The sequence below is a fragment of the Phacochoerus africanus genome, chromosome 8 (genome assembly GCF_016906955.1).
Source record: "Phacochoerus africanus isolate WHEZ1 chromosome 8, ROS_Pafr_v1, whole genome shotgun sequence".
Lineage (NCBI taxonomy): Eukaryota > Metazoa > Chordata > Mammalia > Artiodactyla > Suidae > Phacochoerus > Phacochoerus africanus.
Window position 1 is genome coordinate 59,719,226 of NC_062551.1, and position 13,922 is coordinate 59,733,147.

At 39.4% G+C, this 13,922-nt stretch overlaps 1 protein-coding gene across 1 annotated transcript; it reads left to right on the forward strand.

Annotated features, from left to right (window-relative positions):
- Positions 1 to 173: 173 nt before the first annotated feature.
- Positions 174 to 1,040, forward strand: LOC125132439 (vomeronasal type-1 receptor 4-like). Its single transcript, XM_047789671.1, has one exon. It carries the CDS (start codon positions 201 to 203, stop codon positions 1,038 to 1,040), a length of 840 nt encoding a protein of 279 aa, XP_047645627.1. The 5' UTR covers positions 174 to 200.
- Positions 1,041 to 13,922: the final 12,882 nt, after the last annotated feature.

A 13,922-nucleotide genomic window follows, 5' to 3' on the forward strand; every position in this document is an offset into this window, starting at 1 on the left:
GTGGAAAATGACAGTGTCTCCCTTTTCAGGTGAAGAAAATGTCCAGACTCCATGTACCAGGTTCTATAAGATTCTCCATGCCCGTCCTGCCAGAACCTGCTCTTCCCTCCAGGCCCCCTGAAACCCTCTCCATATCTGCTAAGAACGTCACCCTGAGAGCCCCATGGGAAATGGCTCTGAAAACCATCTTTCTGTTACAGATGGGGTTTGGGTCTCTGGCCAATGTCCTTCTCTTCTTCCACAGCATATCTCCACTTTTGTTTGGACACAAACAGAGACCCACAGACAAGATTCTCACCCACATTGTCACGGCCAATCTCCTCGTTCTTCTTTCCTCTGGGATGCCCCACACAATGGCAGCTTTTGTTTGGAGGAAACCCCTGTCCAGTCTTGGGTGTAAGTGTGTCTATTACCTACAGAGAGTGGCTCGCAGCACCACCCTGTGCTCCACCTGTGTCCTGAGCACCTGTCAGTTCTTCACTCTCATCCCCAGGAAAGTAGAGTGGATGATGCTCAGAAGAAGAGGCTCCAAGTTCATTGGTCCTTCCTGTTGCACCTGCTGGGTATTCGGGCTCTTATTGAATATCTATGTTCCTGTGAAGCTAACTGGACCGCAGGATGTAGGAAATGATACGAGCATCGAGGGGAAATGGTTCTGTTCATCCTCAAGTTCCTTTGCAGGCATTGTCATCCTATGGTCATTTCCTGATGTCGTGTTTCTTGGCGTCATGGTCTGGTCCAGTGGCTCCATGCTGCTTCTCCTGCACAGACACCACCAGAGGGTGCAGTATATTCATACTCCCACTGGCCACCAGCAATGCCCCCCAGAGACCAGAGCTGCCCACACCATCCTGATGCTGGTGGTCACCTTTATCATCTTCTACGTGCTGGATTCCACTTTCACGTTTTATATCACTGCCTTTTTAGATTCTCGTCTATGGTTAATGCAGAGCTGTAATGTGTTGACTTCATGTTTTCCCAGTGTTTGCCCCTTCCTGCTGCTCCTTAGGAATTCTAGAAGTCCTAGGATTTGCTCTTGAATTGTCATAAGTCAAGGGTGAAATGCTAAATATGTAGAAGTGCGCTTCAGTAATAATCAACATTACCCTATTCGGTAACTATTTTCTCTCTGTTTTACCTATTTGTTACATAAAATCCATGATGGTCTTAGAAGCTCAGTTTTATAATGGTGCTGTATTGGGAGAGCTGACAGTCTGTAGATGAAATCGCGAGGTGAGAAAAGATTCATAACATTATTGATGAAATCAACTTCCCCTTCGAGTGGTACAGTTGTCTGAAAGAATTCTCCTTTCTTCAGGAATAGTTGAAGTGTGGGCATGGCTGATACCTAACATGTATTGGCAATAATCTAATGTTGGCTCAGATAAGTATTACTCCCTGTTGGCAAGAATTTTATTTCCTAAATGAAGACAACACATGTGGAAAGTCAAGAAGGTATTTTTCTACATTATCGCGTATACTTATTTCTGTATTTCTCTAATACGTTGTAGTGTTACATAGAAAATCAGTGTTGTTCAGTGAGTTTCTTACTATTTCAACTTTGCAGATTTTTAAAAATGTAATTGAACTTCAGTGGAGTTTATTGATTGGATGAAGAAGTATGAAGGAGGGAGAAGAAGCTGCCCTCTTTATAGTTTTCACTTGAATATTAAGTTTTCATCTTTGAATAACAGCAACTTGAGACTAAGTTTTTTCCTTGCCCTATTTGCTTTTTTCTCTTTATTTGACATTTTCCTTCCTTTGGGACAGTGTGGTATTTATTCATCTATTTATTTGTTATTAAAATACAGTTGATTTACAATATTATATTAGTTTCCGTGTCCACTGCAGTGATTTACTATTTTTGGAGATCATACCCCATTTAACATTATTATTTTTGTTTGCTTGTTTGTTTTTGTTGTTGTTGTTGTTGTTATTGTTGTTGCTGTTGTAGTTGCTATTTCTTGGGCCGCTCCCGCGGCATATGGAGGTTCCCAGGCTAGGGGTTGAATCGGAGCTGTAGCCACCGGCCTACGCCAGAGCCACAGCAACGTGGGATCCGAGCCGCGTCTGCAACCTACACCACAGCTCACGGCAACGCTGGATCGTCAACCCACCGAGCAAGGGCAGGGACCGAACCCGCAACCTCATGGTTCCTAGTCGGATTCGTTAACCACTGCGCCACGACGGGAACTCCCATTTAACATTATTTTAAAATATTGATTATGTGCTTTACATTATATCTTTGATTCTTATTTTATTTTGTTTTTTCTTTTTACCTTTTATTATAATTTTTTAATACATGTATACATTCTTTTTTCTCACATTATCATGCTCCATCCTAAGTGACTAGACAGAGTTCCCAGTGCTACACAGCAGGACCTCATTGCTAATCCATTCCAAAGGCGATAGTTTGTATCTATTAACCCCAAGCTCCCCAACCACCCCACTCCCTCCCCCTCCTCCTTGGCAACCACGAGTCTATTCTCCAAGTCCATGATTTTCTTTTCTGTGGAAAGGTTCATTTGTGCCCTATATTAGATTCCAGATATGAGTGATAGCATATGCTGTTTGTCTTTCTGACTTGCTTCACTCAGTATGAGAGTTTCTAGTTCCATCCATGTTGCTCAAATGGCATTATTTTGTTCTTTTTTATGGCTGAGTAGTATTCCATTGTGTATGTATACCACATATGCCTAATCCAATCATCTGTCCATGGACATTTGGGTTGTTTCCATGTCTTGGCTATTGGGAATAGTGCTGCAATGAACATGCAGGTGCATGTGTCTGTTTTAAGGAAAGTTTTGTCTGGATATATGCCCAAGAGTGGGACTGCTGGGTCATATGATAGTTCTATGTATGGTTTTCTAAGGTGCCTCCATACTGTTCTCCATAGTGGTTGTACCAGCTTACATTCCCACCAACAGTGCTGGAGGCTTCCCTTTTCTCCACACCCCCTCCAGCATTTGTTATTTGTGGACTCATTCATGATGGCCATTCTGACTGGTGTGAGGTGGTACCTCAAAGTTTTGATTTGCATTTTTCTAATAACCAGGGATGTTGAGCATTGTTTCGAGTGCTTGTTGGCCACCTGCATATCTTCCTTGGAGAAATGTCTATTCAGCTCTTTTGCCCATTTTTCCATTGGGTTGTCGGCTTTTTTGCTGTTGAGTTGTATAAGTTGTTTGTATATTTTAGAGATGAAGCCCTTGTCAGTTGCATCATTTGAAACTGTTTTCTCCCATTCTGTAAATTGTCTTTTTGGTTTCCTTTGCTGAGCGAAAGTTTGTCAGTTTGATTAGGTCCCATTGGTTTATTTTTGCTTTTATTTCTGTTGCTTCGGGAGACTGACCTGAGAACACATTTGTAATGTTGATGTCAGAGAATGTTTTGCCTATGTTCTCTTCTAGGAGTTTGATGGTGTCTTGTCTTATGTTTATGTCCTTAAGCCATTTTGAGTTTATTTTCGTGCATGGTGTGAGGGAGTATTCTAGTTTCATTGACTTACATACAGCCGTCCAGGTTTCCCAGCAATTCTTGCTGAAAAGACTGTCATTTTCCCATTTTATATTCTTGCCTCCTTTGTCAAAGATTAATTGACCATAGGTGTCTGGGTTTATTCTGGGTTATTTATTCTGTTCCATTTGTCTGTATGTCTTTTGGTATCAGTACCACACTGGCCTGTAGTGTTTCTGTAGAGAAATCAGCTGATAGCTGATAGCCTTATTTGGCGTTCCCTTATAATTAATGCTTTGCTTTTCTCTTGCTGCCTTTAGAATCCTCTCTTTAACTTTTGCCATTTTTTATTATAACATGTCTTGGTGTGCTCCTATTTGGGTTCAACTTGTTCAGGGGCCTCGGTGCTTCCTGTGTGTTGATGTCAGTATCCTTTAGATTTGGAAATTTTTCAGCATAATTCCTTCAAGTGTATTTTCAATCCCCTTTTGTTTTTCTTCTCCTTCTGGAGTTCCTATTATGTGTAGACTGGCCCATAGGTCTCATATTGCTTTCGTGTTTTTTCATTTGATTTTGTGTCTGCTGTCCTGTTTGGGTGATTTCCATTATTCTGTCTCCCATGTCACTAATTCGTTCCTCTGCATTATTCATTCTGGTCTTTATTGCCTTTAGCTCGGTTTGCATCTCTGCAAATGAATGTTCTAGTTTTTCTTGGATCCTTCTTATATTTTCTACTTCTTTTCTGAGGGAATCTGCATTACTGTTCATATCCTCTCTTAATTCCTTCAGATTTGCACCATCTTCCTTTTGAACTCAAAGTCTGTCAGACTGCAGAGGTCTGTTTCATTGTTGACTGCTTTAAGTGAATCTTCCTGGTGTTTTAACTGGGACTGGTTTCTGAGCTTTTTCATCTTGCTTGTGTTTTTCTTTTTCTGTGAGTTTGGGAGAGCCAACCTCTCGTTTGGCACAGTCCACAGTGGCTGGCAAGCAGCTTCCTGCAGGTGGGTTAGCCCAGAGCATGGTAGGCCTACGAAGGGCTTCCTGTGGGCGGAGGGAGGGGGGTGCTGGTCCGCGGGGGGATGGCAGGTGGCTTCTGGCCATGGGGAGGGGGAGGCCATGGAGGGCTGCCTGGCGGATGCTCCGCGCTCTGCAAGCAGGTAGGGAAGTGTGCTCGCTGGGGCGCAAGGACTTTTCTATGGCGGCCCGCCCCTCCTCCTCTCCCCCCCACCCCCAACAGTGGTGCCTTGTCTCTCCTGCAGGTCAGGACCTTCTCCCGGGTTCCCTCTGCCGTGGCTTTCTACTCCCCAGCCCTTAGCCTACCGCTCCCACGCCCATGGCACACTGCTCCTTAGCCCCTTAGGCTGTCTCCACTCTGCCAACCCCAGCCCTCTCCCAGGGACTGACCTCCAGAGCCTAAGTCTCAGCACCCAGCCCCCACTCGAGTGTCTCAGGCTGTGGTGTCTGCGCCAGTGGTTCAGATGATGTGCGCATCTCTCACTCTGCTTTTCAGTTCTCAGACCTGCTGCCTCACTTTTCTCTGCAACTTGGAGGTCCCTCTGACCAGGCTGATCTTTCCGCTGGTTTGGTGGCTTTCCAGGGTGTGGGTTCCCTTTCTCCTTCACAGCTCCCTCTCTGGAGGGCTAGTCCCATCCTGCTTCATTTTCTCTCTCGCTCTGTTTCCTTTTGTTCTACCCCATTATGCCAAGAGTTTCTTGCCCTTTTTGGAGGTTTAAGTTCTTCTGCCAGCATCCCGTTGATGTCCTGTGCCAGTTGTTTTACACGGAGATGTGTTTTTGGGAGGAGGTGAGCACGACCTCTTTGTCTTCCGCCCTCTTACCTCCTCCCCTGTTGTGAGTTTTATCTGTACCTTATTTTATACCTAATAGTTTGTACCTGCCTCTTAATCTCCTTCCATTATTTTGTGCCCCCCCTCACTGGTAACCACTGGTTTGTTATCTGTATCTATGAGTTTTTAATGTTTTATTACATTCATTTTAAAGATCCCACGTATAAATGATAACATACGGTATTTGTCTTTCTCTGTTTGACTTACTTTACTGAGTGTAATACACTCTGGGCCCACGTGTGTTGTTGCAAATGGCAAAATTCCATTCTTTCGTCAGATGAGTGATCGTCCATGTTTTTATATTTACACCTATATCCATTCATCCGTTGATGGACACATGGGTTGTTTCCTTGTCTGGGCTGTTGTAAATAGTGCTGCAGTAACCACTGGGGTGCATGTATCTTTTTGAGTTAGAGGTTTCCTTTTTCCTAGATGGATACCCAGGAATAGAATTCCTTGATCATAATGTCAACTCTGATTTTAGTTTTTGGAGAACACTGCACACTGGTTTTCACAGTGGCTACACCAAGTTTCACCCCATTAATAGTGTGCACATGTTCTCTTTTCTCCCCATCCTCACCACCTTTTGCTGCATGCAGACTTTTTGATGACGGCCCTTGTGACAGGTGTGGGGCAATGGCTTTGATTCGCACTTCCCCAATGATTGGTGATGTTGGCATCTTTTCATGTTTCTGTTGGCAGATTGTGCGTCTTCTTTGGAAAAAAGTCTATTCAGTTCCTCTGCCTATTTTTTAATCAGATTGGTTTTGTGATTGTATGTATGACATATTTATTTATATATGTTTTTCTTTTTAGGGCAGCAGTTGGAGCACATGGAAGTTCCCAGGCTGGGGTCGAATTGCAGCTACAGCTACTGGCCTACGCCACAGCCACAGCAGTGTGGGATCCGAGCTGCGTCTGCAACCTACATCACAGCTCATGGCAACGCTGGATCCGTAATCCACTGAGAGGGGCCAGGAATTGAACTCACATCCTCATGGATACCAGTCAGGTTCATTACCCCTGAGCTACGGCGGGAACTCCTTTTGGTTGTTTTTGTTTTGCTATTGAAGTATATCTGTTTTCGTATATTTTGGCTGTTTACTCTTTATCAGATATATAAGTTGCAAATATTTTCTCCCATTTCCTCTGTTGTCTTTTTTGTTTTGCTGCTTGTTTCTTTTGCTTTGGTGAAGCCTTTTGTTTGAGAGAGTCCCACCTGTTGATTTTTGCTTCTGTTGCTTTTGCTTTTGGTGTGAGATTCAAAAATTCGGGCCAAGACCCGTGTCAAAGAGATTACCACCTATGTTTTCTTCTAGAGGCTTTTTGGTTATAAGTCTTACATTCAAGTCTTTTATCCATTTTGAGTTTGTTTTTGTGTACACTGTAAAATAGAGGTAAGGTTTCAGTCTTTTTCATGTAGCCATCCAGTTTTCTCAGCACCATTTATTGAAGATAATGCCATTTCCCCATTGTATATTCCTGACACTTTGTCATAAATTAATTGACAATATATGAGTGGGTTTATTTATGACCTGCCTCTTCTATTCTGTTGATCTATATGTCTGTTTTTATGCCAATACGATACTGTTTTAATTACTTTTACTTCGTGGGATAGTGTGAAATAGGGATGGGGGAGTGACTCCAGTTTGTTTTTCTTTCACAAGACTGCTTTGGCTACTGGAGGTATCTGGGGGTTCCAAATAAATGTTAGGATTATTTGTTTTGTAACTGTAAAAATGCCATTGGAATTTTGATAGGAATTGCACTGAATCTGAATTATTTTCATTTTTTTCAGTAATTAATGTTTCACTATTTTATCTTATTTGGAGATGCTCTAGATATTCAATGAATAGCCATAATTTAACTTATCTTGTACAACTTTAAAATTTTAAGTCACCAAAAAGATTTTAGAAAGCATTCTTAAATAAACATACCACAGAGTATGATTATTGCTGAAAAGTGCATTTATAAATTTTTATTTTACATATCTTTAATTTTCTTTTCCTTTTTTTTTTTTTTGCTTTTTTCACCTGGAATTTCCCAGGCTAGGGGGCCAAATCAGAGCCACAGCTGCCAGCCTATACCACAGCCACAGATATGTGGCATATGAGCCATGCCTGTGACCTACACTACAGCTCACCAGCAATGCCAGATCTTTGAGCCACTGAGAGAGGCCAGAGATTGAACTCGTGTCCTCATGGATACCAGTTGGGTTTGTAACCTGCTGAGCCACAATGGGGACTCCTAATTTGCTTGTTCTAAACAATGTTTAGATTACTCACGACAATTTCATGACACCAGACAACTAGCCATCATCTTAAATTACCTTTCTTGCTGACAAATTATGTAGCAGAGACTACATAAGCATATTTGACTTTAATTAACCTTGGCAGAAGAAAAGTATCCTAGTTAATCCTGATCACTTTAAAGACATGCCTGTTTTAATGAAATGTGAATTTGAAAAACATTTGGGTTGGTTTCTATACTTGTGAGCATATACTTGATTTGTATAGATGTTTTTTAACTTACCTGTTTTTTTCTTTTTCTTTTTTTATTAAAGTATAGTGGATTTAGAATGTTGTGCCAATTTCTGCTGTAGAGAAAAGTCACCCTGTCATGCATATGTACATTCCCCTTCTTATATTATTTTCCATCATGGTCTGTCCCAAGAGATCGGATAGAGTCCCCTGTGCTGTACAGTAGGCCCTCATTGCTTATCCACTCTAAATGTAGTAGTTGGCATCTCCTAACCCCAAACCCTCCATCCATCCTACTCCCTCCCTACTCCCCCTTGGAAACCATAAGTTTGTCCTCTGTATCTGTGAGTCTCTTTCTGCATTGTACATAGGTTCATTTCTGCCATATTTTATTTTTCATTTTTTTCTCATTGTTCATCTTTGTTATTGTTGATAAATATTTAAAAATTTTTAATTAAAATTTAAAAAATAATTTTAATTAAAATTTAAAAAATAATTTTAATTATAGTTGATTTATCATGTTTATTATGTTCTGTCAATTTCTGCTGTAAAGAAAAGTGACCCAGAAAGTGAATGTGTGTATATATATATATATATATATATATATATATATACACACGTTTTTCTTTTTTTCTCATATTGTCTTCCATCATGTTCTATCAGAAGTCATTAGATATAGCTCCCTGTGCCATACAGCAAGACCTCATTTTTTATCCACTCTAAATGTATAGTTTGCATCTACCAACCCTGGACTCCCAGTCCAACCCACTCCCTCCCCCACCTCCTTGGCAACCACAAGTCTATCCTCTATGTCTCTGAGTCTGAGTCTGTTTCTGATTTGTAGATAGGTTCATTTGTGCCATATTTTAGACTACACATATAAGTGATATTATATGGTATTATTCTTTCTCTTTCTGACTTCAATTAGTATTAGACTATCTAGTTGCATCCATGTTGCTGCCAATGCCCTTACTTCATTCTTTTTTATGGCTGAGTAATAGTCCATTGCATATATGTTCCTCATCTTCTTAATCCATTCATCTGTTGTTGGACATTTAGTCTGTGTTCATGTCTTGGCTATTGTGAATAGTGCTACTATGAACATACAGGTGCATGCATGTTTGTTTTTACAATTTTTGTTTTTAAATTTTTAATCTTTTTAAGATTAAAGTATAGGTGGTTTATAATGTTCTGTCAATTTCTGCTATGGAGCAAAGTGATCCAGTCATATCTATATATGCATGTATCTTTTTGAATTGTAGTTTTGTCCAGATACATGCCCAGGAGTGGGATTGCTGGGTCATACGGTAGTTCTGTATTTAGTTTTCTAAGGAGCCTCTGTACCGTTTCCCATAGTTGTTGTACCGACTTACATTCTCATCAACGGTGCAAGAGGGTTCCCTTTTCTCCACACCCTCTCCAGTATTTGTTATTTGTGGACTTACTCATGATGGCCATTCTGACTGGTGTGAAGTGGTACTTTATTGTATTTTTAAATTCGCATTTCTCTAATAATTACTGATGTTGAGTACTTTTCCATGTGCCTACTGGCCACCCATATATCTTCTTTAGTGAAATGTGTGTTTAGGTCTCCTGCCCATTTTTCAATTGGGTTGTTTCTTTTTTTGTTGTTGAATTTTATGAGTTTTTTTTGTGTATTTTGAAGATTAAGCCTTTTTTGGTTGCATCATTTTCTATTATTTTCTCTCATTCTGTAAGTTGTCTTTTCATTTTTCAGTTGTTTCCTTTGCTGTGCAAAGTCTTGTAAGTTTGATTAGGTTCCATTTGTTTATTTTTGTTTTTGTTTCGATTGACTTGAGAGACTGACCTAAGAAAATATTTGTAAGGTTGGTGTCAGAGAATATTTTGCCTGTGTTCTCCTCCAGGAGTTTTATGGTGTCTTGTCTTATGTTTAAGTCTTTGAGCCATTTTGAATTTATTTTTGTGCATGGTGTGAGGGTGTATTCTAGTTACATTGATTTGCATGCAGTTGTGCAGTTTTCCCAGCACCACTTACCAAAGAGACTTTTCCCCCATTTTATATTCTTGCCTTCTTTGTCAGAGATTAATTGACCATAGGTGTCTGGGTTTATTTCTGGGCTCTCTATTCTGTTCCCTTTATCCAATGCCTTTTTTTTTTTATACCAGTACCATTCTGTCTTGATTACTATAGCTTTGTCGTATTGTCTGAAGTCTGGATTTCTTTTTTTCCTTAGGATTTCTTTGGCAATTCCGCATCTTTTGTGGCTCCAAGTAAATTTAAGGATTGTTCGTTCCCGTTCTATGGAAAACCTCGTGGGTAGTTTGACAGGGATCACATTGAATCTGCAGATTGCTTTGGGTAGTGTCCATGTAACAATATTAATTCTCCAATCCAGGAACATGGAATATCTTACCATTTCTTTGAGCCCTCTTTAATTTCCTTGATTAATGTTTTGTATTTCTCAATGTATATGTCTTTTACTTCCTTGGTCAGGTTTATTTATAGGTATTTAATTTTTTGGGAGCAATTTTTAAAAGTATTATTTTTTTATAATCCTTTTCTAATATTTCATTGTTAGTATATAGAAATGTAACCTATTTCTAAATGTTAAGCTTGTATCCTGCTACTTTGCTGAATTCTTTGATCAGTTCGAGTAGTTTTTGTGTGGAGTCCTTAGGGTTTTCTGTATACAGTATCATGCCATCTGCATACAGTGACAATTTTACCTCTTCTCTTCCAGTTTGGATACTTTTTATTTCTTTTGTGTGTCTTATTGATGTGACTAGGACTTCCAATACTACGTTGAATAAAAGTCGTGAGGGTGGGTATCCTTGTCTTGTTCCAGATTTTAGTGGGAAGGCTTTCAGCTTTTCTCTGTTGAGTATGATATTGTCTGTGGTTTTGTCATGAGTGGCTTTTATTTTGTTAAGATACGTTCCCTCTATACCCACTTTGGTAAGAGTTTTTATCATGAATGGATGTTGGATTTTGTTAAATTCTTTTTCCGCATTGAGATGATAACGTGGTTTTTGACTTTTCTTTTGTTAATGTGGTATATGAGGTTGATCGATTTGTGTATGTTGAACCATCCTTGTGAAATTGGGATGAATCCCACTTTGTTGTGGTGTATGATCTTTTTTATGTGTTGTTGGATTCTGTTGGGTAGAATTTTGTTGAGAATTTCTGCTTCTATATTCGTCAAAGATATTGGTCTATAATTTTCTTTTTTTTTGGTAGTATCTTTTTCTGGTTTTGTTATTAGGGTGATGGTGGCTTCATTGGGAGTGTTCCTTCTTCAACCTTTTGGAAAAGTTTAAGGATGGGTACAAGTTCCTCTTTGTATGTTTGGTAGAATTTGTCTGTGAAGTCATCTGGTCCTTGACTTTTGTTTGTAGGGAGTGTTTTTATGACATACTCAATTTCACTTCTAGTGGTTGGTCTGTTCAGTTGATCTCTTTATTCAGTTTTGGAAGGCAATAAGTCACTGGAAAGTTGTCCTTTTCTTCTAGATGATCAAATTTGATGTCATATAATTGTTTATAGTATTCTCTTATGGTTTTTTGTATTTCTGCAGATCCATTGAGATTTCTCCATTTTCATTTTTTATTATGTTTGTTTGAGATCTTTCTTTCCTCTGCCAGGTGAATCTGACCTGAGGTTAGTCAATTTTGTTTACCTTTTCAAAGAAACAGCTCTTGGTTTTATTGATTTTTTTCTATTGTTTTATGAATCTCTATTTTATTGATTTCCTCTCTGATCTTTATGATTTCCTTCCTTCTGTTGAATTTAGGTTTTGTTTGTTCTTCTTTTTCTAATTCATTTAGGTGGTGGGTTAAGTTGTCAATTTGAGATTTTTCTTATTTTTTGGGAAAGGCCTGTATTGCTTTAAACTTCCCTCTAAGAATTGCTTTTGCAGCATCCCATAGATTTTTAAATGCCTGTTTCATTTTCATTTGTCTCAAGGTATTTTTTAATATCCTTGTAATTTCCTCGTTAACCCAATTTTTTTTTAGTAGCACTTTTTTTTGTCTCCATGTAGATAGTTTTTTTTTCCTCATTTCTTTTCCTGTGGTTGATGTCTAGTTTCATGCCATTGTGGCCAGAGAAGATACTTGAAATAATTTCTAGACTGTTAAATTTGTTGAGGTTAATTTTGTGCCACACAACATGGTCAATCCTTGAGAATATTACATGTGCACTTGAAAAGAATGTATATTCTAATTTTTTTTGGATGAAATGTCCTGAAAATGTTACTTAAGTCTGACTTTTCTATCGTGTCATTTAGGATCTCTGTTGCCTTATTGATTTTCTGTCTGGAGGATCTGTCCATTGATGTGAGTGGGGTGTTAAAGTCTCCTATTATTATTGTATTCCCATCAATTTCTCCTTTTACGTCTGTTAGTATTTGTTATATGTATCCGGGTGCTCCTATATTGGGGGCATATATATTGACGGGTATAATGGTCTTTTCTTGAATGGATCCTTTCATCATTAAATGGTGTCCTTCTTTGTCTTTCTTTCTGGCCTTCGTTTTAAAGTCTATTTGGTCTGATATGAGTATTGCAACCCCTGCTTTCCTGTCTTTTCCATTCACGTGAACTATGTTTTCCCATCCCCTCACTTTCAGTTTTTATGTGCCCTTTGCCCTAAGGTGGGTCTCTTGCAGACAGCATATTGTAGGCTCTTGCTCTTTTTATCCCGTCTGCTGCTGTGTTTTGATCGGAGCATTCAGTCCATTGACATTTAAGGTGATTATTACTAGATGTTTATTTATTGCCATTTTAAACCTTGTCTTCCAGTTGATTCTATTTTTCTCCTTTGTTCTTTCTTTTCTTTTGGGTTGTTGATTTATTTTATGCTTGTGTACTTTTGTTTTTAGTTTTTGTGGTTATAATGTTTGATTTTGATTTGTGATGGTCTGTCAGTTTCAGCTGCGCAACAAAATGACCCAGTCATACACACACATGTAAGTTCTTTTTCACGCATTACTTTCCGTCACGTTCCATCACAAGTGACTCGATGTAGTTCCCTGTGCTGTACACCAGGATCTCATTGCTCATCACTCCAAATGCAATAGTTTGCATCTACTAACCTGAAAATCCGAGTCCATCAAACTCCCTCCCCCACCCCCATGGCATCCACACATCTGTTCTCTAAGTCCATGAGGTTTGTTTGTTTCTATTTGTGCCATATATTAGATTCCAGATATAAGTGATATCATATGGTGTTTGTCTTTCTCTTTCTGACTTAGTTCACCTAGTATGAGAATCTTTAGTTCCATCCACGATGCTGCAAGTGCATTATTTTGTTCTTTTTAATGGCCAACTAGTATTCCATTGTGTATATGGGCCGCATCTTCTTAGTCTGTTGATCAGTAAATGGACATTTAGGTTGTTTCCATCTCTTGGCTCTAATGAATAATGCTGTAATGAATATAGGGGTGCATGTATCTTTTCTTTGTCTTTTTGTATTTTTAGGGCCACACCCACTGCACATGGAGGTTCCCAGGCTAGGGGTCAAATTGGAGCTGTAGCTGCCAGAGTATACCAGAGCCACAGCAACACAGGATCCAAGCCATGTCTGTGACCTACACCACAGCTCACGGCAATGCCAGATCCTTAACCCACTGAGTGAGGCCAGGGATCAAACCCACAACCTCATAGTTCCTAGTTGGATTCGTCTCCGCTGTGCCAAGATGGGAATTATGCATGCATGTATCTTTTTCAATGAAAGTTTCATCCAGATATATGCTCAGGAGTGGGATTTCTGGGTGATGTTTTATTTCTCTGTTAGGTTTCCTGAGGTACCTCCATACTGCTTTCCATAGTGGTTGTACCAATTTACATTCCCACCAATGGTGAGAATGTACCCTTTTCTCCACATCCTCTCCAGCATTTGTTCTTTGTTGACTTGTGAGGTGATAACCTCATTGAAGTTTTCATTTGCATTTCTCTAATAATTAGAGATGTTGAGAATTTTTTTATGTGCCTGTTGGTCACCTGTATATATTCTTTGGAGAAATATCTATTCAGGTCTTCTGCCCATTTTTTTGGACTGGGTTGTTGGTTTTCTTGCTGTTGAGTTGTACTAGTTGTTTGTATATTTTAGAGATCAAGTCCTCGTCAGTTGTATCATTTGTAACAATTTTCTTCCATTC

Excerpts from the sequence above, each read along its gene's own strand:
- LOC125132439 (XM_047789671.1), top strand. The coding sequence starts at position 201 with ATGGGGTTTGGGTCTCTGGCCAATGTCCTTCTCTTCTTCCACAGCATA.